Below are 25,624 nucleotides of genomic sequence, written 5' to 3'. Positions count from 1 at the left end.
AATGTGTTGCTAAGGCATCAGAAAGTAATTCGGTTTAGGAGAAGCCGTCTTAATGTCAATATAGTATTTTACAATTCACACAATATGTGCATACACGCAGCTACTTCACTTTCACCTTACTAGGCTATAAGCAGAGATCACGTTTATGTTTGCATCCTTAGCCTATCATTGTGCCTATAGTATAACAGACATTTAACTAAGGTTGGCCAATTTGAATTGTATTAATTCTGAGAAAGTAAGCAGAGTGATCTTTATTATTCCAATTTTACATATAAGAAAATTAAGGCTTAGAAATGATAGGCCAAAATCACAAAGCTATCAAGTAATCAAATCAAGATAGGACCCAGGTCTTCTAACACCCAAGCCCCCTTCCTCTAGTTCATTATCTTGTAGTTTTTACTGATTTTAAATTCAGGATTTAAAAGAAAACTATCTAGTAGAGAGGACCAAACTGTATTCTATAATGTGTTTTATACATTTTCATCACTAAGATAAATAACACTTACACAATTCTGTCCCCTTCAAAGTGAATGATCCATTGTAAGCCAGAGCCTTAAAACATCTCTGGAGACTAAATGACTAATTTCGTGGGGAAGACTTCACGCTAACTAGGTTTGTCAGGAATGTCGCCCTTAACCTTCCCCTTTTTAAACTCTTCAAATATTTATCTCAACTATAATTCATTTGGCACTTACTATTTATAGCTTGTATTATGAGCATGTCTTATCTGCCCAATTAGAATGTATTTACAGGAACAACAACACTCTTAGGGCCTAGGGCTGCACTTTAAACACAGTAAGAATTCAATATATATTATTGTGGACTGAACGAAGCAACCCTAATTCTGGATTAGATGTTTAAATGTTTATAAGATGGCTGGACAATATAAAACATGGAAGAAAACAGAAAGTATGACCCATTGCCTCCTGAGATATTTACATACAAATGCCAGAAATACTGACTCTAAAGGAAGAGGACCTTTTGTCCTGGTCACACACTTATTTCGTAACTCAAGCTATGTTATTGCCCTCTTGAATTTTCTGTGCATTTTCTTCCTTAAAATGTTTATGGATGTCATTAACTTGGTGCTTTTAGGTTACTAAGCTAAGAAAGGTTTCTTTTTACAAAATCATGAAGAAGAAAATAGAGAACACTGTGGGTCCCAGCTCAGGTTCAAAGTTAAAAAAGGTAGGCCTCAAGAATATCCTCCCTCAGGTTAAGAGTCTGGATATACTTGGTACATTGATAAGAAATAAGACCCAGCTTGTTTCTTTTTAAATGCTTTCTAAATAAGTTATGTAGAATTAAAGAAAAACAATAGTGCCGTACATACAAAAAGTGAAGGGTATCTGGATATCGTTAAAACATGAAAGGAATTAAGAACACCTTCACGGTAGATTATAGGAGATGATACCTTTGCTGAAGCAGTATGAGGTTGGAATCCACAAAAGTAAGATTTTTTTAAAGAAAAAAAATGAGTCCATGATTTAAGGTTATTACAATTAAGATTATAAGGGATAATGGAATTTAGCATAAATAAAATTAATTTTAATAGGATTCAGATTATCAAGTTTAGGAATAAGTACAATGGTTTTAAATCCCAATACAAAAGAGTTTAAAAAGTACATATTGTTTCCAAAAACAGGGCTACATTTTTAGGAATAAGGTATAGTATCTCTTTAGAATACTTGAGATGTGTCACACAAAGTCATAAGAAAATAAAACTTGGGAAGACTGTGGGGAGATGGCAGAGTAGGAAGCTCTAAGGAATCAGTCCCTCTACCAAAACAACTATAAACTGGCAGGAACTGTCTGAATCAACAACTTTGGAACTCTGGAGTATAGTGGAACATTGGGCAGCATCCAAGGGAGAGCTGGAGGAAGAGGCTGGTAAATTGCAGTAAATATCAGTGAATGGCACACTTTGAGCAATGGTACCATCCTCCAACCCCCAACAATGGGGCAGGCAGCAGTGAAGACTGCCACCCAGGCTCCAGATACTGCTTACCGGTGCCAGGGTGGGCTACAACAACCTAGTCCTCCAAAATCCAAAGGAGTGTGATTTGATCACTGATCACTGCTTTGGATTAGCACTTCAGATCTCTAGGAGGCAAGCTCTAAAGGCAGCTATTGTTCCAACCCTCTCAGGGAAAAGTGGCAGAGGAATCTTAAGAAATTGTACCTACTTTTTTCCTTTCCTCCTGTCACTTTCCATTCCCCATATGAGAGCAAAATAGTTTGGAAAGCTCTAGTCCTCAACAACATTAAAAAAAAAACAAAAAAAACAAAAAAAAACATTTAAAAAAAAAAAAAAAAACACCTAGCAATCCTAGAGGAGTGAGGAACTGGATTTCCAGAGTTACAAAAACATAAAACTCAAAATGTCCAGTTCTCAACAAAAAATTACCACACGCAAAAAGAAATAGGAAAGTACGGCCTATTCACAGGAAAAAAAAAAGAATTTGACAGAGACCATTCTGGAGGAAACTCACACACTGGAACTACTAGTCAAAGACTTTAAATCAACTGTTTGAAATATGTTCAATGAGCTAAAGAAATACAAATAAGAAGAACTAAAGGAAATCATGAAAAGGTTGTCTGAACAAAGTGAAGAGATAAGAATTATAAAAAAGAAGCTAATAGAAATTTTGGAGCTGCAAAGTACAGTAGTAGAAATGAAAAACTCATTAGATGAATTTAACAGCAGACGTGAACAGGCAGAAGAAAGGATTGGTGAACATGAAGATAAGATATCAGAAATTATCCAGTGTGAGGAGCAGAAAGAAAAAATAATGAAGAAAAATAAAAAGAGCCTGAGAGACCTGTGGAACACCATCAAGAATACCAACATAAACATCACTGGAGTCCCAGGAGAACAAAAGAGAGAAAGAGGCAGAAAAAAATATCTGAAGAAATAATGGCCAAAACTTCATAAATCTGATGAAAAACATGAATATAACATTCAGGAAGCTCAATGAATACCAAACTGGACAGACTAAGAGATCTACATCAAGCCACATTACAGGGAAATTGCAAAATCCAAAGACAAATAAAGGATTTTGAAAGCAGCAGGAGAAAAACAACTTGTCACATAACAAGGGATCCCCAATAAGATTAACAGTGGATTTCTCATCAGAAACCATGGAGACCAGAACAGCGGGGTGGAATATTTAAACTCCTTAAAGAAAAAGCTGTCAACCAAGAATTATATATCCAGCAAAATTATCTTTCAAAAATGAAGGAGAAATTAAGACATGTAAAAATAAACAAAAGCAGAAAGGGTTCATTACCAGAACATCTGTCCTACAAGAAATGCTAAAGGGAGCCTTCCAGGTTGAAATAAAAAGACACTAGATAGTAACTCAAGGCAATAAGAATAAAGAACATTGGTAAAGGTAACTACATAGGTAAATATAAAATCTTGCCTTATTGTACTTTTGATTTGTAACTGTCCCCCCTCCCCACCTCCCATATAATTTAACAGGCATATGTGTAACATAAATCTATGTTAATGGGCATAAAATGTATAAAGATACAATCTGAGACAAAAACAATATGAAGGGGGAGGGAAGGAAATATACAGGAGCAAAGAGTTTATATAGTACTAAAACTAGGTTGGTACTAGTTGAGTAAGGTCATTATTAGTTAAAAAAAAGTTTATTGCAACTAACTACAAAAAAGAAGGGACTCAACAAGGCACACTAGAAAAAAAGCAACTTAATCCATAAAAAAGGGCAGCAGTAGAGTAACTGGAGAACAAAAAAATACAAGACATACACAAAAAAAAATAATTAAATGGCAGAAAAAAATTCTTTCTCATTTATTACATTTATTATCTTAAATGTAAATGGATTAAACTCCCTTATTAAAAGTCATAGATTGGCAAATTGTATGAAAACACATGATCCATCTATATGCTGTCAACAAGAGACTCACTTTAAGTACAAAGACACAATGGTTGAAAGCAAAAGAGTAGAAAAAGATATTCCATATATGCAGTAATCAAAAGAGAGCCAAAGTGGCTATATTATTGGCAGGCAAAATAGACTTTAAGTCAAAAAAGATTTTAAGAGACAAAGAAGGATAAAGTATATTGATAAAATGTTCAATCTAGAAAGAAAACACAGCAACTATAAACATATATGCACCTCACAACAGAGTCTCAAAATAGTTGAGCAGAAATTGACAGAATTGAATGGAGAAATAGATAGTTCTACAATAATAGTTGGAGACTTCAATATACCATTTTCATTAATTGACAGAATATCAAAGCAGAAAATCAATAAGGAAATAGGGGATTTGAAAACTATCAGCCAATTAGACCTAACAGATATACATAGAATACTCTACCCAACAATAACAAAACACATATTCTTCTCAAGTACACATGAAACATTTTCCAGGATAGACCACATGTTAGGCCACAAAGCAAATCTAAATAAATTTTAAAATACTGAAATCATATAAAATATTTTCTCAGACCACAATGTAATGAAGCTAGAAATAAATAACCGAGAGAAAACTGGAAAATTTACAAATATGTGGAAACTAAGCAGTACACTATTAAATAACCAATGGATCAAAGAAGAAATCACAATGAGAAATTAGGAAATATCATGAGATGACTGAAAACAAAACCATAATATAAAAAAGCTTGTTGGATGTGATAAAGGCAGTACTCAAGAAGCAAATTTAGCTCTAAATGTCTACATTAAAATAGAAGTTCACAAATCAATACCTAACTTCACGCCTAAAGGCAGGCTCTTTGGAATACAGAACACTTTTGGAAAAGTAATTTTACTTCTGCCGGCACTATTATAAGCCAATGGTGAAGAAACCGTTTTACACAGAAGACTGATATGTAATTAATAATTTAAATATCTGCCCCAAAGCAATTAATGCTACTTATCACAGATATTTGTTATTTGTATTTAAGTAGATATGATCTATACTGTTCATTTCCTTAGCAAATCTTTTTTTCTCCACAGGTAGTTGTTAGGTTTTTCAATCAAGAAGAGAAGAGAAGAGAGGAGACGAAAACTCGATCAAAAGGAGTTTTATTGTCGGCTGTGCGCAGGCGGGCTGAAACCTAAGACAATCGCCGACAGCCCAGAGCCAAGGGACAGTAGGGCTTATAAAGGATGGTTGGCGGGAAGTTCTTCATCCAAGGAAGGGGAGGCTGGCAGATCTAGTTACAGCTGTTTCTCAGTGGTTATTTTTGGGAAAGGAGGTAGTTGGCAGGTTTCTATTGGCCAGTTTGAAACAAGGAGCTTGGGAGCCAAAAAGTTCAAAACCTTAATGTTCAGGATTCCTAAGGGAGGGGGCAGTGGCTTATTGCAAACCTGCAGGGTTCCTAGGGCAGGGTGAGGGGTGGTGGCCCTATGGCAAAACTCCTAAGGGCGGGGGTGGGGTGAGGGCCCAGGACCTAAACCTAACAGCAGTCTCTTCCTTACAAATCACAAATTTTAAGTAAGACAAGCTGCAATTATATTTACTGGATGATCAAAATAGACCTGGTTGATGTAGCTGGACTTATAAATCAGGAAATCAGAACTACCATGTAAAAAATACCATCACAACTCTAGACCATTAAAAAAACAAGTCATGCAAATACTGGAAACTACTCCTTTTGCAATATTTTATGTTGGCTATTATGTTATTATAAATTAAGTTGGGGTCAATTACACATTATAAATGATCTGGAGACATGGAAGAAGAACCAAAGAAAATTATCAAAGTGGCTAATGAAATAGAAAATGATTTATATTAAAGGAATGAAAGCTTTTTTTATATAGCAAAACAAATAAAAATCTAAGGGTTAAGTTTATTATTGTCTTCAAGTAATGACAGAACCACTGAACATTTTATCATTACAGAAAAAGAAGCCCAAACCAGCATAAATGGGCTTAAATTGTAAAAGAAAAGATTCTAACTGGCCAAACTGTGGGACCATAGTAGGATAAAACATTGGAGTGGGATTCCTGAAGCGAGTCTCTTGCTCCTTTCTGGAGATTTTCAAGGACAAATTAAAAGCTACCTGTTCTGAACAGTTCAGAAATGCTCCTACCTAAAAGCAAAGAATCAGACAAGATTGGCTCTCAAACTCAATTACAGATTTATGATTCTAGAACAGTAAGCATTAGTGATATAAATTAATAGTTCATAAAGCCTGACATTCATAAAGAATATATAAACCCCTATCTCAGGCAGTTCTTTTTTAAATAATGGAGATCAAGAAACTTGTCCCAAAATATAACCTGTAGCTTTATGAGTAATATTTTTAAAAGCCATTCAAACTCAATCTGTATTATCAACGGAAAATCACTAGGATTTTAGAATTAAGAAAGCAGGTATGGGGAACTTCCAGGTAGCTGAAGGCAATGGCTAGTTCTATGTCTACCTATATATTCTGCATAAACACTATGGAAAAGTAAGAAGAAATAAAGTCACACAAAACCATGTCCTTAGTATAAATGGAAGACAGAAATGCCTAAACTTTAAAACAAATATAAGTAAAAAGAGGAATAAAATACCAAATCCCAGCAAGTGATCGCTCATGCTCTTGTCTACAATTCTTTACAGGTAGTAAGGGCTTACTGCATGTGAATGGGCTTAATCACCTTTGGGTCACAAAGACAGACCCAACTATGTGCTGTATACAAGAGATACATTTAAAAAACAAAGCGATTCTGAAAGACTAAAAATAAAGGGATGAACAAAGGTATATCTGGCAAATGGAAACTGTAAGAAACAAAGAGCAGTGATGTTATTAGACAGTGTAGAATTCAAGCAAAAGGTAATTAAATGTGACAAAGAAATGTACTTTTTGATGTTAAAAGCCATAATTCACAATATATATATAATTATTATTAATATCTTTATACCAAATAACACAGCAATCACTTTTATGAAGCAAAAACTACAGAAAGTGCAAGGAGTCATAGATAGAAACACACTAATAATAATGGGAGAATTTAATATATCACTCTTTGTACAAGACAGATTAAGTGGGCAAAAAATAAGTATACAGAAGACCTAAGCATCATAGTTAATGAAGTAGAACTCATTGATGTATATATCAAACTTTATATTCTTTTAATTGAGCACTGTTTTCTTGAGTGGTTATGTAACATTCACAGAAATTGATCACATATCAAGGACTGAGACTGGGTGAACAAAGGATACTCAGGATACAAAATTTAAGGAGACAGTCACAGATTCATTCAAGTGCAGGATTGGCACACGAGAGTGATTGTCTCCTTCAATTTTGCACTGGGGGTGCCCCACTTGCCTTTCCATAGTCCTGGCCTTGGTAAATTAGATCACAAAGAACATATCAGTGTGCTCTACAAAGCAGAAATAATAACAATCAACACTCTCTGATCACAATGCAGTAAAACTAAAAATTATTAACAAAATCAAAAACCAAAATGTCCTTTCCACCTGGAAATTTAAAAACCTGTGGACAACTCTTAAATGAAAAGGAAAACACAAATTGAAATGAAAGGATTTCTAAAAAGAAAAAAAGTAATGAAAACACTACATATCAGAATCAGAAAGAAAGCATAACGCATATGACAGGATTTTAGAAATCTCCAAGGATCCCACAAAACAGCTACTAGAAAATATTAAAAAGAATTTACCAAGGTCACAGGAATCAATGTTGATACATAAAAATCAATTGTATTTCTTTATGCTAGCAATAAACAATTAGAAAGTGAAACTTTAAAAATAACTAAAATTATAATAGCATAAAAATATTTACCAGTAAATTTAACAAAGATGAGCATGGTGTATAAAATGAAAACTACAAAAGTGTGATTAAAGAAATGAAAGAATTAAAATTAAATAAATGGAGAGATATACCATTTTCATATATTGAAAGACTCAGTAGTATTAAGATGACAATTCTCCTCAAATTGAGATTAGATTCAATGTAATACCAATCAAAATCTTAACAGGCGTTTCTGAAGAAAGTGACAAGCTGATTTAAAAATTTATATGAAAAGAGAAAAAACCTAGAAAAGCCAGAACAATCTTAACAAAGAATAAGATAGAGGATTTACACTAAATCAAGCTTACTATAATGCTACAGTAATCAAGACATTGTGGTACTGGTGTCAAGATTAGATATACAGATCAGTGAAAAAATAGAGTCCAGAAACAGACCCACACTTAAATGGTCAAGTGATATTCAACATAATTCAATGGGGAAAACATGGTCTTCAACAAATAGTGTGGGGACAACTGGATAAATGTTAAAAAAGAAAAAAAAGTCTACCATTATCTCACTCATAAAAATGAACATGAATTGGACCATACCCTAAATTTAATTAACTAAAACGTTCATCTTTTAGAAGAAAACACAGGAGAAAACCTTTGAAATGCAGGATTAGTCAAAGATTTCTTAAATAGGATGCAAAAGCACAAACTAGAAAAGAAAAAAATTTGAGAAAGTAGATTTCATCAAAATAAAAACCTTAGCTCTTCGATTGACAGACACTTGAAACAAAAAGGCGAGCCACAAAGTGGGAGAAAATATCTGTAAAAAATTTAATCTAACAAAGGGTTTGTATGCAGAACACCTAAACAACATTTACAACTCAATAATAAAATAAACCTCCAGTGCCAGTTTGAATGTATTGTGCCCCCCAAACGCCATTATCTTTGATGTAGTCTTGTGGGGCAGACATTTTGGTGCTGATTAGATTTGCTTGGAATGTGCCCCACCCAGCTGTGGGTGATGACTCTGATGAGATATTCCCATGGAGGCATGGCCCCACCCATTCAGGGTGGTTCTTGATCAGTGGAGCCATATAAATGAGCTGACTCAAAGAGAAGGAACTCAGCACAGCTGTGAGTGATGTTTTGAAGAGGAGCAAGCTTGCTAGAGAGGAATGTCCTGGGACAAAGCCATTTTAAAACCAGAACTTTGGAGCAGACGCCAGCCACGTGCCTTCCCAGCTAACAGAAGTTTTCCGGATGCCATTGGCCATCCTCCAGTGAAGGTACCCGATTACTGATGTGTTACCTTGGACACTTTATGGCCTTAAGACTGTAACTGTGTAGCCAAATAAACCCCCTTTTTATAAAAGCCAGTCCATCACTGGTGTTTTGCTTTCTGCAGCATTAGCAAACTAGAACACCTCCCTACTAAAAAACTGGGCAAAATATTTGGACAATTTACAAAAGGAATTAGTTCTGTAAGTACACGAAAGGATGCTCAACATTACTAGTCATCAGAGAAATGCTAATTAAGACCACAATGACAGATCACTATATACCAACTAGAATCATTAAGTTAAAAAATCTGACAATAAGCAAGTGTTGGTAAGGATGTGTGACAACTGGAACTCTCATATATAACCAGCAGTAATGAAATTGTACAACCACTTTGGAAAATAATATGGCTGTTTATTATAAAATTGAATATACACTCACCATATGACTAAGCAATCCTATTCCTAGGTAATTAGCCAAGAAAAATAAAAACAAATATCTATACAAAGACTTCTGTGTGACTGTTCATAGCAGTATTATTCATAATAGCTCCAAATTGAAAAGAATCCAAATATGTTTCTATCACCAGGAGAATGGAAGAAATTGACATTCTGTTTTTCCATATAATGGAATATTATTCAGCAATAAAAAGAAATGAGCTACTGATAATATGCAACAGTATGGATAAATCAGTGTTTGCCTAAGGCTAAGGATTGGGGAAAGGGATTAACTTCCAAAAGACCCGAGAAAACTTCTAGGGTGATGAAACTGTTTCGTGTTTTGATTGTTGTGAAGTTATAAGCTGTACACAATTATCAAAATTCATCAAGCCATACACTATTTAAATAGGTAAATTTTACTTCATGTAAATTAAACACCAATAAAACTGAAAAAAAAAACTTTTTTAATGGGGAAAAAAAAACATAGAAGATAAAGTAGAAATCAATGAGGTAGAAAACAAAAAAAGGTGACCAAATAAAACAGCTAGCTAATTTGATCAAGAAAGTAAGCACATAAACAAAATGAAAAATGACAAAGATTTCATACCCACTAGAATGGGTACTGTTAAAAAAACAGAAAATAAGTGTTTGGAGAGCATGTGGAGAAAGAGGAATACTCGTTCATTGCCACTGTGGGAAACAGTTTATTAGTTCCTCAGAAAGTCAAATAATGACTATGTGATCTGGTAATCCCATTGTGAGGTATATACCCAAAAGAATTGAAAGCAGGGACTTAGACATGTTCACAGCAGCATTATTCACAACTGCCAAAAGACAGAAACAACCTAAATGTCTATCAATAGGTGAATGGATAAACAAAATAGAGTATATACATATCATGGAATATTATTCAGACATAAAAAGGAATGAAGTTCTGATACATATAACAATACAGATGAATCTTGAAGACATCATGTTGTGCGAAGTCAGACACAAAAGAACAAATATTGTTGATCTCAATGATATGAAATAATTAGAATAAACAAATTCATAGAGTCAGAAACTAGAATGTAGATTGCCAGGGGATGGATGGGAGTAGGGAATGGGGAGTTAAGGCTCAATTAGTACAGAGATTCTATTTGTGGTGAAGCAAAAGTTTTGGTAACAAATGTATTGATGGTAGTAAAACATTGGGAATGTAATTAACACTATTGAATTATGTATTTGTATGGTTAAAGGGGAAATTTTAGGTTGAATATATGTTCCTCGAATAAAAACTTTTAAAAAAATATAGGACTATCCAACACAAATAGTGAACCCTAATGTAAACTATGGACTATAGGTAATAGTATAATTATAATAATATTGTTTCATTAATGCTAACAAAGTTACCACACTATCGCAAAATGTTAACAGGGAAAACTGTGTGAGGAGGGGTATATGGGAATTCTGTATTTTCTGCATGTTTTTTCTGTAAACCTACAACCTCTTTAATAAAAAAATAATAAAAAATTAAAAGTGTAAAATAAGCATTGCAATAGAAATTAAAAAATAAAATTATTCTGCAGACCTATTGCAAATAAATTTGAAAACCTACATTAAATTAATAATTTCCTATGAAACAGATTATCAAATTGACCCCATTAGAGATAGAGGGCTTAACAGGGTGATTTCCATACAAGAAATAAAGTTATCAAAGAACTACTCCAGAAAAAGGCACTAAACCTTCAAAACCCAGATAATCCCACTGTACCATATCTGTACCAAAACTCTGAAAATAAAGGAAATTTTCCTAATCCTTTTTATGATCAAAGATACCATTGATCATAGCACTGAAAATAAAGAAAATTTTCCTAATCCTTTTTATGATCAAAGATATCACTGATACTTAAATCTGACAAAGACATTACAATAAAGTACAGATCAAGGAGCAAATAAAGCATTAGCAAAGAGAATACACCAACATCTTAATAAAAAAAAAAAAGAAGACATTAAGGCCAAGCAGGATTTACTCCAGAAAAAATGGCTGGCTCAATATTAGGAAATCCAATACACCATATTAATAGATCTGAGGGAAAAAATAATATGATTATCTCCAGAGATGCTGAAAAACCAACATCATGCCTGATAAAAACACACAAGAAAATAAAAGTCAATGGATAAATTTTTAATGACAAAATATACATATGCCTTAGTTCTAAAGCTAATATTTTAAATAATGAGGAAATACTAAAGACATTTCTACTAATCAGGAACAAGGCAAGGATACCTACCCTATTCAATACCACCAATATTGTATTGGAGGTACAAGCCAGTGCAATTAGATAAATCAATTAGAAGCACAAGAATTGAAAGAAGAAGTTCAACTATCTCTATTTGTAGATGATATGATTGTCTACCTGGAAAACTCTAGACAATTCATAGTAAAACAAGCCCAAACGACCAAAGAATTCTGTAAGTTAGCAGGATATAAAATTAACATACATACATTGATAGTCTTCATAAACAAAGAATGTCCAGCTAAAGGACAAAATGGAAGAGAAAAATACATTTACAATAGCAAAAAAGAAGATTAAATAGACAGGAATTAACAACAAAGGTGTCAAAACTATATGAAGTAATTTTATATAGAAGCAAATGAAAAACATTTAGGATGCTCAATTTAAGCCCCATGGTAACTACAAAGCAAGTTATCAGAGAATATGCAAGCTTATTTATAGAGACAGAAATTAGAGAACAGGTTTACAAGGGTGGGGGGCAGAGGTGCAGAGTTAATGCATAATGGGCATATGGTTTCTGTTTGGGGAGATGGGGAAGTTTTAGTAATATAAGGTGGTGATTGTGAATGTGATAAATCCCACTGAATGGTATGTTTGGGAGCAGTTGAGATGGTAAAGTTTATGTTGTATATATGCACCCCCCCCCCCCCAAAAAAAAAGAAAAACAAGAAAAGAAAAAGAGCAACTAAAAAGACAATGACAATGAAAAGTAATACACGATCCTTGACGGGATCTAACAAGGGAGGAGAAAAGGCTCAGAAGGACATCATTGGGACATATGAAAAAATTGGAATACAGACTGTAAGCTTTATATCAATGCTAAATTTCTTGAACTGGATAATTGCACTTAAGGTGGTTATATAAATGAATATTCTTGTTCTTAGAAACAAGTATTAGAAGTATTCCAAGGAGCACGATGTATACAACCAATACTCACGTTTTCAGAAAATGGACTGATAAATAGAAAGAGAGATACATAGATGGATGTTAAGAGACAGATAGATGATAGATAGACAGACAGACAGAATGATACGCAAATGTGACAAAAATTTTTAATTGGTGGATCTGGGTCTCAGGGCAGGGGAGGGTAGGTGTGCGTTGGAATTCTGTATTTGGAGTTTGTATTATTTTTGCAACTGTTCTCTTAAGTTTGAAAGTATTACAAAATTAAAAGTTAAAAAAAAACTATATGAAGAAAGTTTTAGAACACCCTTGAAAGACAAAAAAGGAAACTTCAACAAATGGAAATACATCTCCCTTCTTGGATAGGACAACTGAACATCATAACGATGTCAGTTCTCCCTAAGTTAATTTAAAAATTGAACGCAATCCCAATAAAAATACCAACAAGCTTTTTTATGGAATTCAACAAACTGATATTCAAGTTCACATGGAAAAATAAGTATGTAAGAACAATCAGGAAAAGACTGAAATAGAAGAACTGCCCAATGACACTAAGACATGCTATAAAGCCTCTATAATTACAATATTGTGGTAGTGGCACATGAATAGACAAACAGACCAGTGGAACAGCATAGAAAGTCCAGAAATACATGAAGTATATATGGAAATGTAATAAATGATAAAGGTGGCATTGCAAACCATTGAGGGAAAGAGGTTTTTTAATAAAATTGGGACAATTGGCTAGTCATGTTGAGAAAGGTAAAATTAAATCCATACTTCATAGCATATACAAGAATACACTTCAAATGGATCATGAATCTAACTGAAAAAATTAATCCATACAAGTACCACCGGAAGAAAAGCAAATTCCTCTTTAACCTCGGTGCAAGAAAAGACTATGACACAAAAATCTAGAGGCAATAAGAAACTGATAAATTTGATTACATAATAAGAAAGTTTTCATAGCAAAAAACACCATTAACAAAAGACAAAAGACAACTGACAAGGCAGGTCCCCGCAGTTCCGGCAGTGGGAGGAGTGGCAGCGGGCAGCAGCCCAGCTTCACAAAGGCTCTGGGCATGCAGGGGACGCAGCACTGGGCACATGCCCAATCTGCCAAGATGCCCAAGAGGAAGATCAGCTCCATAGAAGGAGCCAGGAAGGAGCCCAAGAGGAGGTCCGCCGGCTGTAAGCTGAATCTGCAAAGTGGAAACGAAGCCAAAAAAGGCAGTGGGAAAAGGTAAATCTTCATACAGAAAAGTGCAACCAAGAGGGAAACAAGCTGAAGTGGCTAACCAAGAAACTAAAGATTTATCTGCAGAAAACGGAGAAACTAAAAATGAGGAGGCCGCCCTCTGATGAAGCAGGAGATAAATAAGCCAAGTCTGATTAATATTGTACACCACATCTTATCAGTGGTCCCTGTTTCTTCCTTCTTGTACAATTCAGAGGAATATTTTTTATCAACTATTTGGTAAATGCAAGTTTTTAGAAGCTTTAGAAGAAACATTTTTAAAAAGATTGAAATCTCACCTCCTCCCATTTTTAAAGTGTAAATTTTTTTTTTTAAAGAGGTGAATAATTTGCTGGTTGTTTATTTTTTGATACAAACAGAAGACAGTGGGATATTGAATTAAGAGAGGCTTTGGCCATCTTAGATGTCAACTTAACATTCCATGCTGGGGTGGAGGGAGCTGCTAGTTTTTATACCCTATAATACAAGACATGCTAAATTACGATTTGGAGTCACAGTCATGCATTTAATTATGTTTTTAACATTTTAAATTATTTCTATTCCCATTTTTTAAGTAGAATTGCTTCTTAAAACTACTCCCTGATCTTTGGCTCTCGCTATCAGAACTGTGTGGACTCTGTAACATCCTTGCTTGTGGTTGTCCAGTTTTCCTAATAACTTTGTTACGTGCTGTGAAAGATTGGAAATGTGAATATGTAATGTGTATTATATTAAATTGCGAATTAGTGGGACTTAACCGTGCAACTAATCAACATTTGAAGATAGTGGTAATTGATATCCGCTTAAGGAAAACTTGCCTCCAAATTTTAAGGTGGAAAGTCACAGGAATAACTTTAGAAAAGAATTACAATTACATGGCTTTTTAGATTTCTGTACATGCATTAAGAATTGTATATAAATTGTTCATAATGCCTGTGTGCTGATCTTCAAAACAACCAATAAAATCTCAATTATGAAAGAAAAAAAAGACAACTGACAATCTGGGAGAAAATATTTGCAGCATCTATCAAAGAGAAATAATATTCCTAATACATGAAGAACTCTTAAAGAAACAAGGAAAAAAAAAAAAAAAAAAACATAGAAACCAAAAGAAAAAAAAGGGGGAGAAGATGAACAGACAATTCATAAAAAGATATAAAACAAAACATGCAATCTACTTATTTTGAGGGATGGTGGGTGGGGCAGAATAATCAGAGTGGTTACAGGAAGGGGGGGGTAGGTGGATGAGAAAAGATAAGGGAACGAGAATGGGATAGAATGGATGAAGGGAGTGGCACTTTTTGAATATACTTTTTTAATATAGTTCTGCCTTTTAAATGTTGATATTTCACGCAAATATATTAATAAATAGATTCCAGAACAATGAGGTGGAGGCACAAAATGGAACAAAACAGAAACAAATGAACTTATTTAATAACTAACATAATCACAGTTAAGGGAGTTTGAGGGAGAGAAGATCTAACCCAAAAACCTTGGAAAACAGTATTGATTACATAGTCTAAGACTAATGACAAAAGGAACTGTTATACTAGATAACAGGTCTGTTTTTCAGAGTTATGAGTTATCAATTCCAAAACTACTTAATGGGTGTTCTAAGACTGAGAAATAAGTAAAATATATTATAGATAATGAGAGCCAGGTTTCTTACCATCAAAGAAAGGAGTTAAAATAAGTAAAGAGGAAAGTCTAGAATGAACTTCATGATGTTGGACTAGCATTGGAGATATCAATAAAAACTCAAGATAATATATTCAAATATGGAGAAATACAGAAATACATATAAATGATGTACATCTGTATATACATAAATATATCTCAGTCCACTGAGTGGACCTTGAAGCAATGATATGCAAGTTCCAGTAAGTACACCTAGAGCTGAGAGATTTTGGTTTCTAAATACTATTCTCCAGTAAAAGGAACCAGAGCACCTTAGAGAAATGGCTGATTCCAGGGCTGAGGCAGGAAAAATAAAGATGAGCCTAGAACATTTTGTGGTGCCAAAAAACAAAGAAGGGTGTAAAAAATGATTGGGATATGGCAACTTGAAGGAGTTCCCAATGAGCAAATGAGACAACTGGTGCAATAAAATAAATTACAATAAAAGATTATAACATACAGAATAAAATAAGAATCTACCAATAAGAATCTATGAGCCCATACTGGGATATAAGTAAATATAATTCTTAGAGAAGGAGAGAAAACTCTTCCTTCAGTGGCATTCCATTTAATGGAAAATCACCATTTGGCAAATACTACAGTAATTGTTTCAGGCAAGAATTATCAATGGATATTAAAATTCATGGAAGAATGTATAATGATGACAAAGTATGATATTACATATTTCAAAGGATTATATATTTACAATGATATATTTAAAAGGAAAAGATAAGTAATTTTACAATGAAAGTATCTGGGAAACAGTACCTTAACCAAGTGATCAATGTTAACATCACCAGTAAGGGAACAAATCATGTGCCTCCTGACGTACGAAGTAGAACACAACATAATTTTTGTGTTAGTTTTGCTAAAAGTGCATAACCTGATTTTAATCATGAAAAATGTAAGAAAAACTGAGGAACATTCTACAAAATAATAGAGCAGCACTCTTTGAAAGTGTTAGGGTCATCAAAGACAAAAACACAATGAGGATATATCCCAGAATAAAGAAGACTAAATAAAGGCATCATGTAATCTGGATTGGATCCTGGACCAGAAAAAGAGTATCAGTGGGCTAATTAGTAAAATGTGAATAAAGTCTATAGGTTTGATAATAGTAATGTTTATTTTATTTCCGGATTATGTTAATATTAATTTCTTGTTTTTGATTATTGTTCTACATTGCTATGAAAGGGGTTAATATTTGGGGAATCTGGGTGAAGGTATATGGGAATTCTTTGTACTATTTTTACAACATTTTGCTAATACCAAAATCATTTCAAAATTAAAAGTAAAAAAAATGTATACATATACATGTATAGACATATGTAACCTAAGACTCTGAAGTTCCCTTCTGGCCGACTCTTCTGCCATCTGTGAAGCCCGCAATTTCTCTTCACATTGATCCTTTTCAGATTGCCTCCAGACATCACATTCCACTTTCATTTTCTCTAAATCTGCTAATCTGTTCTCAAGTTCTAGCCTAAAACAACAGATGATGATTATGTTATAAGGACTACAATAAGGATGACATGACAGCAAAATGTTTTCATTTGCAAGGAGATTTAATACAAAATAAGGTAATTAAGTACTTACTTTTCATCTTGTAATGCCACAAGTTTTTGATAACCTTCTTCCTTAGCAGCTTGTACTTTACGTATTAATTCACGATCCTTTTCTACTAAGAGTGTTCTGTGGTGTTCAACAGCTGATTTGAGAATTTCATTGTCTGACTGCAATCCTAGTATTTTTTTTAAGGAGAAAAATGTACTATATTACTGTTATCCTCAAGTTGAAAAATCACAATTAACAGTAAACATTTGAAAGCTGGTAAGACAAAAGACTGTAGAAAATAAGTCTCTCTGGATATGTATTCTCAAAGATTCTTACAATATTGATAAACTTTCCTTAAAATTAGAAATAAATTTTTCTTAAAATAAAAACCAAACAGACTAAAACTCAGAGTTAATTTTTCTAATTATTCTGCCATTACTGTATGTATCTAATACATAACATACAAAAAACTTTAATAAATAAAAAGTTATATAAACTTACTCATTTGAATTTTGAGAGCTAGAGAGATCAACCTGGATATCATCCAAAAAGATTTAAATACTTACTTCACCTCTAAAAGGATTCTGTGATATAGGCCCCAAAGACAGCATCATAAAGCTGGACGGAAGCAGAGTGAATAAAATCACAGAACCCTTCAAAATCTATGATTCTCACAGAACAAAATATAAATGACATGAACATTTCAATTTTTCCCAATGAATTTACAAATCTTTTGCTTACTTGTGAGGAGGTGACAAGTATTTACAGACAGAATAACTAAAGCAAATTCACATCTAATGCCAAGTCAACAAAGAATGCAGAAATCAATCCCAAAAACTCTTTTTAAGTTCCCAAGAAAAAGTTCCCTAGCTCTGTGCAAATACATTTCTACCTCAAGTATAAATTCATACTGTAAACAATTATTCTTCATAAGCTCTGTTTGAAACTACAGAGGCCAGTTCAATTTACAGACCAACTTGAGGACAGTTACAAGCCAAGGGCAGTTTAGTCAATCATACTTCTAAGAAAGTCAGAAACAATATAATTACTGAAGAATCTTGATGAGATGTCTATTTTAAGACTAAACTGGAACTTGAAAATAAGCCTCAGCTAAAAATGTTCAGATCACAGAATTAATAAAACATTCAATATATAAACAAAACATTCTATATATGCTGTAAGATTCAAATTCAATTAAGCTGAAAATCTGGAAATAAAAACTCAGGTTGACTGATTTTATTTTTTTTTTTTTATTTTTTTTTTTTTTTCAGAAATTAACAGACCATAGTCATTTCTGGGCATCCCCAGAACGTTAAATAGCTTATCTGTTCTTCTTGGATTATTGTTCCCCCTTCCTTAATTGCTCTCTACTGCTAGTTCCCCTACATTCTACATTATAAACCATTTGTTTTACATTTTTCAAAGTTCACATTAGTGGTAGCATATAATATTTCTCTTTTTGTGCCTGGCTTATTTCGCTCAGCATTATGTCTTCAAGGTTCATCCATGTTGTCATATGTTTCACCAGATCGTTCCTTCTTACTGCCGCGTAGTATTCCATCGTGTGTATATACCACATTTTATTTATCCACTCATCTGTTGAAGGACATTTGGGTTGTTTCCATCTCTTGGCAATTGTGAATAATGCTGCTATGAACATTGGCGTGCAGATATCTGTTCGTGTCACTGCTTTCCGATCTTCCGGGTATATACCGAGAAGTGCAATCGCTGGATTGAATGGTAGCTCTATATCTAGTTTTCTAAGGAACTGCCAGACTGACTTCCAGAGTGGCCGAACCATTATACAGTCCCACCAACAATGAATAAGAGTTCCAATTTCTCCACATCCCCTCCAGCATTTGTAGTTTCCTGTTTGTTTAATGGCAGCCATTCTAACTGGTGTTAGATGGTATCTCATTGTGGTCTTAATTTGCATCTCTCTAATAGCTAGTGAAGCTGAACATTTTTTCATGTGTTTCTTGGCCATTTGTATTTCCTCTTCAGAGAACTGTCTTTTCATATCTTTTGCCCATTTTATAATTGGGCTGTCTGTACTATTGTCATTGAGTTGTAGGATTTCTTTGTATATGCAAGATATCAGTCTTTTGTCAGATACATGGTTTCCAAAAATTTTTTCCCATTGAGTTGGCTGCCTCTTTACCTTTTTGAGAAATTCCTTTGAGGTGCAGAAACTTCTAAGCTTGAGGAGTTCCCATTTATCTATTTTCTCTTTTGTTGTTTGTGCTTTGGGTGTAAAGTCTAGGAAGTGGCCTCCTAATACAAGGTCTTGAAGATGTTTTCCTACATTATCTTCTAGGAGTTTTATGGTACTTTCTTTTATATTGAGATCTTTGGTCCATTTTGAGTTAATTTTTGTGTAGGGTGTGAGGTAGGGGTCCTCTTTCATTCTTTTGGATATGGATATCCAACTCTCCCAGCCCCATTTGTTGAAAAGACCATTATGGCTCAGTTCGGTGACTTTGGAGGCCTTATCAAAGATCAGTCGGCCATAGATCTGAGGGTCTATCTCTGAATTCTCAATTCGATTCCATTGATCTATATGTCTATCTTTGTGCCAGTACCATGCTGTTTTGGCAACTGTGGCTTTATAATAAGCTTCAAAGTCAGGGAGTGTAAGTCCTCCCACTTCGTTTTTCTTTTTTAGAGTGTCTTTAGCAATTCGAGGCATCTTCCCTTTCCAAATAAATTTGATAACTAGCTTTTCCAAGTCTGCAAAGTAGGTTGTTGGAATTTTGATTGGGATTGCATTGAATCTGTAGATGAGTTTGGGTAGAATTGACATCTTAATGGCATTTAGCCTTCCTATCCATGAACGTGGAATATTTTTCCATCTTTTAAGGTCCCCTTCTATTTCTTTTAGTAGAGTTATGTAGTTTTCTTTGTACAGGTCTTTTACATCTTTGGTTAAGTTGATTCCTAGGTACTTGATTTTTTTAGTTGCTATTGAAAATGGTATCTTTTTCTTGAGTGTCTCTTCAGTTTGTTCATTTCTAGCATATAGAAACATTACTGACTTATGTGCATTAATCTTGTATCCTGCTACTTTGCTAAATTTGTTTATTAGCTCTAGTAGCTGTATCGTCGATTTCTCAGGGTTTTCTAGATATAAGATCATATCATCTGCAAACAATGACAGTTTTACTTCTTCTTTTCCAATTTGGATGCCTTTTATTTCTTTGTCCTGCCGGATTGCCCTGGCTAGCACTTCCAGCACAATGTTGAATAACAGTGGTGACAGCAGGCATCCTTGTCTTGTTCCTGATCTTAGAGGGAAGGCTTTCAGTCTCTCACCATTGAGTACTATGCTGGCTGTGGGTTTTTCATATATGCTCTTTATCATGTTGAGGAAGTTTCCTTCAATTCCTACCTTTTGAAGTGTTTTTATCAGAAAGGGATGTTGGATTTTGTCAAATGCTTTTTCAGCATCTATTGAGATGATCAATTGATTTTTCCCTTTCGAGTTTTTAATGTGTTGTAATACATTGATTGTTTTTCTTATGTTGAACCATCCTTGCATGCCTGGAATGAACCCCACTTGGTCATGGTGTATGATTTTTTTAATGTGTCTTTGGATTCGATTTGCAAGTATTTTGTTGAGGATTTTTGCATCTATATTCATTAGGGAGATTGGCCGGTAGTTTTCCTTTTTTGTAGCATCTTTGCCTGGTTTTGGTATTAGATTGATGTTAGCTTCATAAAATGAGTTAGGTAGTGTTCCATTTTTTTCAATGTTTTGAAAGAGTTTGAGTAAGATTGGTGTCAGTTCTTTCTGGAAAGTTTGGTAGAATTCCCCTGTGAAGCCATCTGGCCCTGGGCATTTATTTGTGGGAAGATTTTTGATGACTGATTGGATCTCTTTGCTTGTGATGGGTTGGTTGAGGTCTTCTATTTCTTCTCTGGTCAGTCTAGGTTGTTCATATGTTTCCAGGAAATTGTCCATTTCTTCTACATTATCCAGTTTGTTGCCATACAGTTGTTCATAATATCCTCTTATAATTTTTTTAATTTCTTCAGGATCTGCAGTTATGTCACCTTTTTCATTCATTATTTTGTTTATATGGGTCTTCTCTCTTTTTGATTTTGTCAGTCTAGCTAGGGGCTTGTCAATCTTGTTGATCTTCTCAAAGAACCAACTTTTGGTGATATTTATCCTCTCTATTGTTTTTTTGTTCTCTATGTCATTTATTTCTGCTTTAATCCTTGTTATTTCTTTTCTTCTACTTGGTTTAGGATTGGTTTGCTGTTCATTTTCTAGCTTCTTCAGTTGATCCATTAGTTCTTTGATTTTGGCTCTTTCTTCCTTTTTAATATATGCATTTAGTGCTATAAATTTCCCCCTTAGCACTGCTTTTGCTGCATCCCATAGGTTTCGGTATGTTGTGTTCTCATTTTCATTCGTCTCTATATATTTAGCAATTTCTCTTGCTATTTCTTCTTTAACCCACTGATTGCTTAGGAGTGTGTTGTTTAACCTCCAGGTATTTGTGAATTTTCTAAGTCTCTGATGGTTATTGACTTCTAATTGTATTCCATTGTGGTCAGAGAATGTGCTTTGAATAATTTCAATCTTTTTAAATTTATTGAGGCTTGTTTTATGTCCCAGCATATGATCTATTCTGGAGAAAGTTCCATGAGCACTAGAAAAGTATGTGTATCCTGTTGATTTGGGATGTAATGTCCTGTAGATGTCTGTTAAATCTAATTCATTTATCAGATTGTTTAGGTTTTCAATTTCCTTATTGGTCTTCTGTCTGGTTGATCTATCTATAGGAGAGAGTGATGTGTTGAAGTCTCCCACAATTATTGTGGAAACATCAATTGCTTCCTTTAGTTTTGCCAGTGTTTCTCTCATGTATTTTGTGGCACCTTGATTGGGTGCATAGACATTTACGATTGTTATTTCTTCTTGCTGAATTGCCCCTTTTATTAGTATGTAGTGGCCTTCTTTGTCTCTCAAAACATCCCTGCATTTGAAGTCTATTTTATCTGAGATTAATATTGCTACACCTGCTTTCTTTTGGCTGTAGCTTGCATGAAATATTTTTTTCCATCCTTTCACTTTCAGTTTCTTTGTGTCCCTGTGTCTAAGATGAGTCTCTTGTATGCAACATATTGATGGTTCATTTTTTTGGATCCATTCTGCGAATCTATATCTTTTAATTGGGGAGTTTAATCCATTTACATTCAACGTTAAAACCGTGAAGGCATTTCTTGAATCGGCCATCTTATCCTTTGGTTTATGTTTGCCATATTTTTCCCTCTCTCTATTAATATCCTTTATTGTACCCATACCGAATCTCTTTAGTACTGAACCTTTCTCCAAGTCTCTCTGTCCTGTCTTTGTTTCTCTGTCTGTAGGGCTCCCTTGAGTATCTCCAGTAGGGCAGGTCTCTTGTTAGCAAATTCTCTCAGCATTTCTTTGTCTGTGAAAAATTTAAGCTCTCCCTCAAATTTGAAGGAGAGCTTTGCTGGATAAAGTATTCTTGGCTGGAAATTCCTCTCACTCAGAATTTTAAATATATCGTGCCACTGCCTTCTGGCCCCCATGGTGGCTGCTGAGTAGTCACTACTTAGTCTTATGCTGTTTCCTTTGTATGTGGTGAATTGCTTTTCTCTTGCTGCTTTCAGAACTTGTTCCTTCTCTTCTATGTTTGACAGTGTGATCAGTATATGTCTCGGAGTGGGTTTTTTTGGATTTATTCTATTTGGAGTTCGCTGAGCATTTATGATTTGTGTATTTATGTTGTTTAGAAGATTTGGGAAGTTTTCCCCAACAATTTCTTTGAATACTCTTCCTAGACCTTTACCCTTTTCTTCCCCTTCTGGGACACCAATGAGTCTTATATTTGGACGTTTCATATTATCTATCATATCCCTGAGGTCCATTTCGAGTTTTTCAATTTTTTTCCCCATTCTTTCTTTTATGCTTTCATTTTCCATTCTGTCATCTTCCAGGTCACTGATTCGTTGTTCAACTTCCTCTAGTCTTGTACTATGAGTGTCCAGAATCTTTTTAATTTGGTCAACAGTTTCTTTAATTTCCATAAGATCATCCATTTTTTTATTTAGTCTTGCAATGTCTTCTTTATGCTCTTCTAGGGTCTTCTTGATTTCCTTCATATCCCGTACTATGGTCTCATTGTTCATCTTTAGTTCTTTGAGTAGCTGCTCTAGGTGCTGTGTCTCTTCTGAGCTTTTGATTTGGGTGCTTGGGCTTGGGTTATCCATATCGTCTGGTTTTTTCATATGCTGTATAATTTTCTGTTGTTTTTGGCCTCGTGGCATTTGCTGAACTTGATAGGGTTCTTTTAGGGTTTGTAGACCTATTGAAGACCTTATCTCTAATTTATCAGATCTACAGCTTCGCGGAGTACACTTTCTCTGACTAACCAGCAGGTGTCGTCCACGAGCCACCTGTTCTCCACAAGCCAGTTCTCCCCTGCTTAGCCTTTTTGGTGAGTGGGGGAGTGAGTCTTGTGGGGCCCAATTGGTGTACCAAGCTTGCATGTGTAGTTGGTGTTGCCTGCCCTGTATGTGGGGCGTGTTTCTGGGCAGTTGGGGAGGGGGGGTGGCCCTAACAATCAAATCTCCCTGATGATCCTAGAGTTTTAAAGCTGCTGCAATAGTCTAATCCTTCAGTTCAGTCCTGCCACAGTTTGTCTCTGCCACTGACCCACAAGTCTTTGGTATTGGCGTATGGCTCCTGAGACTTGCAAGTGGGCCCCTCTTCCAGGCTGTGCAGCCCGGGTCCTCTGTTGAGGGATGACTGTGCTATGTCACAGGTGAGTGCCGTCCCCCCAGGGCAGTTCTGGGCTGCTGGGCTGTGTAGGGAGGCTCCCAGTCTGCTGAAATGATGGCTGAATGGGGCTTTGTTAATTCACACTGCTCCACCTTCCCAGCTCTGGGACATTCAGCTGAGGTTGCAGGGAAGGCTAATGTCCACGCCCAGTTTTGTGGTGTGTGCCTGTTATTTGAAGCACTTCCGTCACACTGGGTTGTCTGGGGCAGCTCTGGGCTATGGGACTGGCGATGGGCAGGAGTGTTTCCTGTCCACCAGGATGGTGGCTGTGAGCGGACACCCCCCTTTTCTTGGGAAGTTGTGTTGTTTAGTGAATTTTCTCAGCCACTGGATTATTGCCTTTTGTCTCAGAGCTCTCTTAGTTCTGCTCTTGACTTGACGTGCCCAAATTGCAATTCTTTGAAGCTTTCTGTATTGGGAGATTTCGCTGATCTCAGCAGTTCCACGTTTTCATGAGTGTTGTATGAAGTATGCCCAAAGACAGATTGCTCTGTGGTGTCCAGTCCACGCAGTTCCTGGCTTTTTACCTACTTTCCTGGAGGAGTAACTAAAACTTACAGCTCACCAGTCTGCCATCTTGCCCCGCCTCTCAGGTTGACTGATTTTAATAATTTTACTTGGAGTTTCCATCTGAAAATACAATTAATCCTCATTAATTGCAGATTCTGTCCCAGTGAATTTGCCTATTTGCTAGAATTTACCTATTTGCTAGAATTTACCTGTAAACCCAAAATCAGTATTTCTGGCACTTTCACAGTCATTTGCAGACTTGTACAGAGTAGAGAAAAATTTGATTTGCCTGACATGCACCGTCACGGCTGAGACTGAACAAAGGTGATACTCTGCCATCTTGTTTCAGCTCTTTTACTATAAACAAGTGTCCTTTTTATGGTATATTAAGTGTCATGTTTTTTTGTTTGTTTTTTTGTTGGGGCTTTTTTGTTAGTGTTTTCTCTTTTTAAAATGGCCCCCAAATGTAATGTTGAAGTGCTATCTGTGTCCTAACTGCAAGAAGGCTATCATGTGCCTCGTGAGTACTGTTGGTTTTGAGTTCAGCGTTAATGAACCAACACCTTATTTAATGAGCTCCAATTACATGCCCTCTAATGTGATTTATGATTAAACTTGCTTAAATTTATGCTTTGTTTATATGTTGCTTTAAAATATTCTAAGGGCAATGACAGTGTTTCTAGATAAGGAAAGGGAGACAGTCTCTAAAAGGCTGGTAAAACAAGGAACTTTGAGAATCACTGCATGCAAATTTAAGGAGGAAGCAAAAGACATAGACATAAACAGAAACAGACATAAAACAATTTATGGATAATGAAATGTTGTGATCAGGGGCTTACAGAAACCTAACCCTACATTTGCCCTTGGGGCAATCGTTCAGTATTTGCTAATTCAGTGATCAAAGCAAATTTATAGAACAAACCTACTGTGAATAAGGAGAACCAACTACAATAGTAAAAAGCATGAAAAATCACATATTACCATCCAGTTCACTTTGAATCTTATTCTTTTCTCTTTCTAGCTCACTCTTGGCTCTTGCTGTTTCCAGTTTGATGTCTGTTACTTCTAGCTTGTTTGAATGCTTAAGTTCTTTTACCTGTTGATAATTAGGAATTGAAACAATTATTGGTCATATTCTTGCCATTTAACAGTGGCTACCCAAAACTTATGTAGAAATGAGAAAATGCTTTGGTGGCAGAGTACAGAA

General features: G+C 35.0%; 2 protein-coding genes across 6 annotated transcripts in view; one reads left to right on the top strand and one right to left on the bottom strand.

The window, feature by feature from the left end:
* Positions 1–5,343, top strand: part of PLXNC1 (plexin C1) — a 173,040-nt gene extending 167,697 nt beyond the window's left edge. Inside the window, exon 31 of the mRNA XM_037846051.1 lies at positions 4,989–5,343. Within this exon, the coding sequence (XP_037701979.1) occupies positions 4,989–5,093 (105 nt within the window). The 3' untranslated portion in view covers positions 5,094–5,343. The remainder of the gene's footprint in view (positions 1–4,988) is intronic.
* The window catches only part of CEP83 (centrosomal protein 83), a 182,259-nt gene that overhangs the window by 19,512 nt on the left and 137,123 nt on the right, over positions 1–25,624 (bottom strand). For all 5 annotated transcript variants that reach the window (XM_037846054.1, XM_037846058.1, XM_037846057.1 and 2 more), the window contains 3 exons: positions 25,399–25,513; positions 17,130–17,274; positions 16,867–17,016 (listed from right to left, as the gene is read on the bottom strand). In XM_037846054.1, coding sequence (XP_037701982.1) covers positions 16,867–17,016; positions 17,130–17,274; positions 25,399–25,513 — 410 coding nt within the window. The remainder of the gene's footprint in view (positions 1–16,866; positions 17,017–17,129; positions 17,275–25,398; positions 25,514–25,624) is intronic.

Source organism: Choloepus didactylus, chromosome 8 (assembly GCF_015220235.1).
Source record: "Choloepus didactylus isolate mChoDid1 chromosome 8, mChoDid1.pri, whole genome shotgun sequence".
Taxonomy (NCBI): domain Eukaryota; kingdom Metazoa; phylum Chordata; class Mammalia; order Pilosa; family Megalonychidae; genus Choloepus; species Choloepus didactylus.
This window is presented reverse-complemented; position numbering and strand designations above follow the sequence as displayed.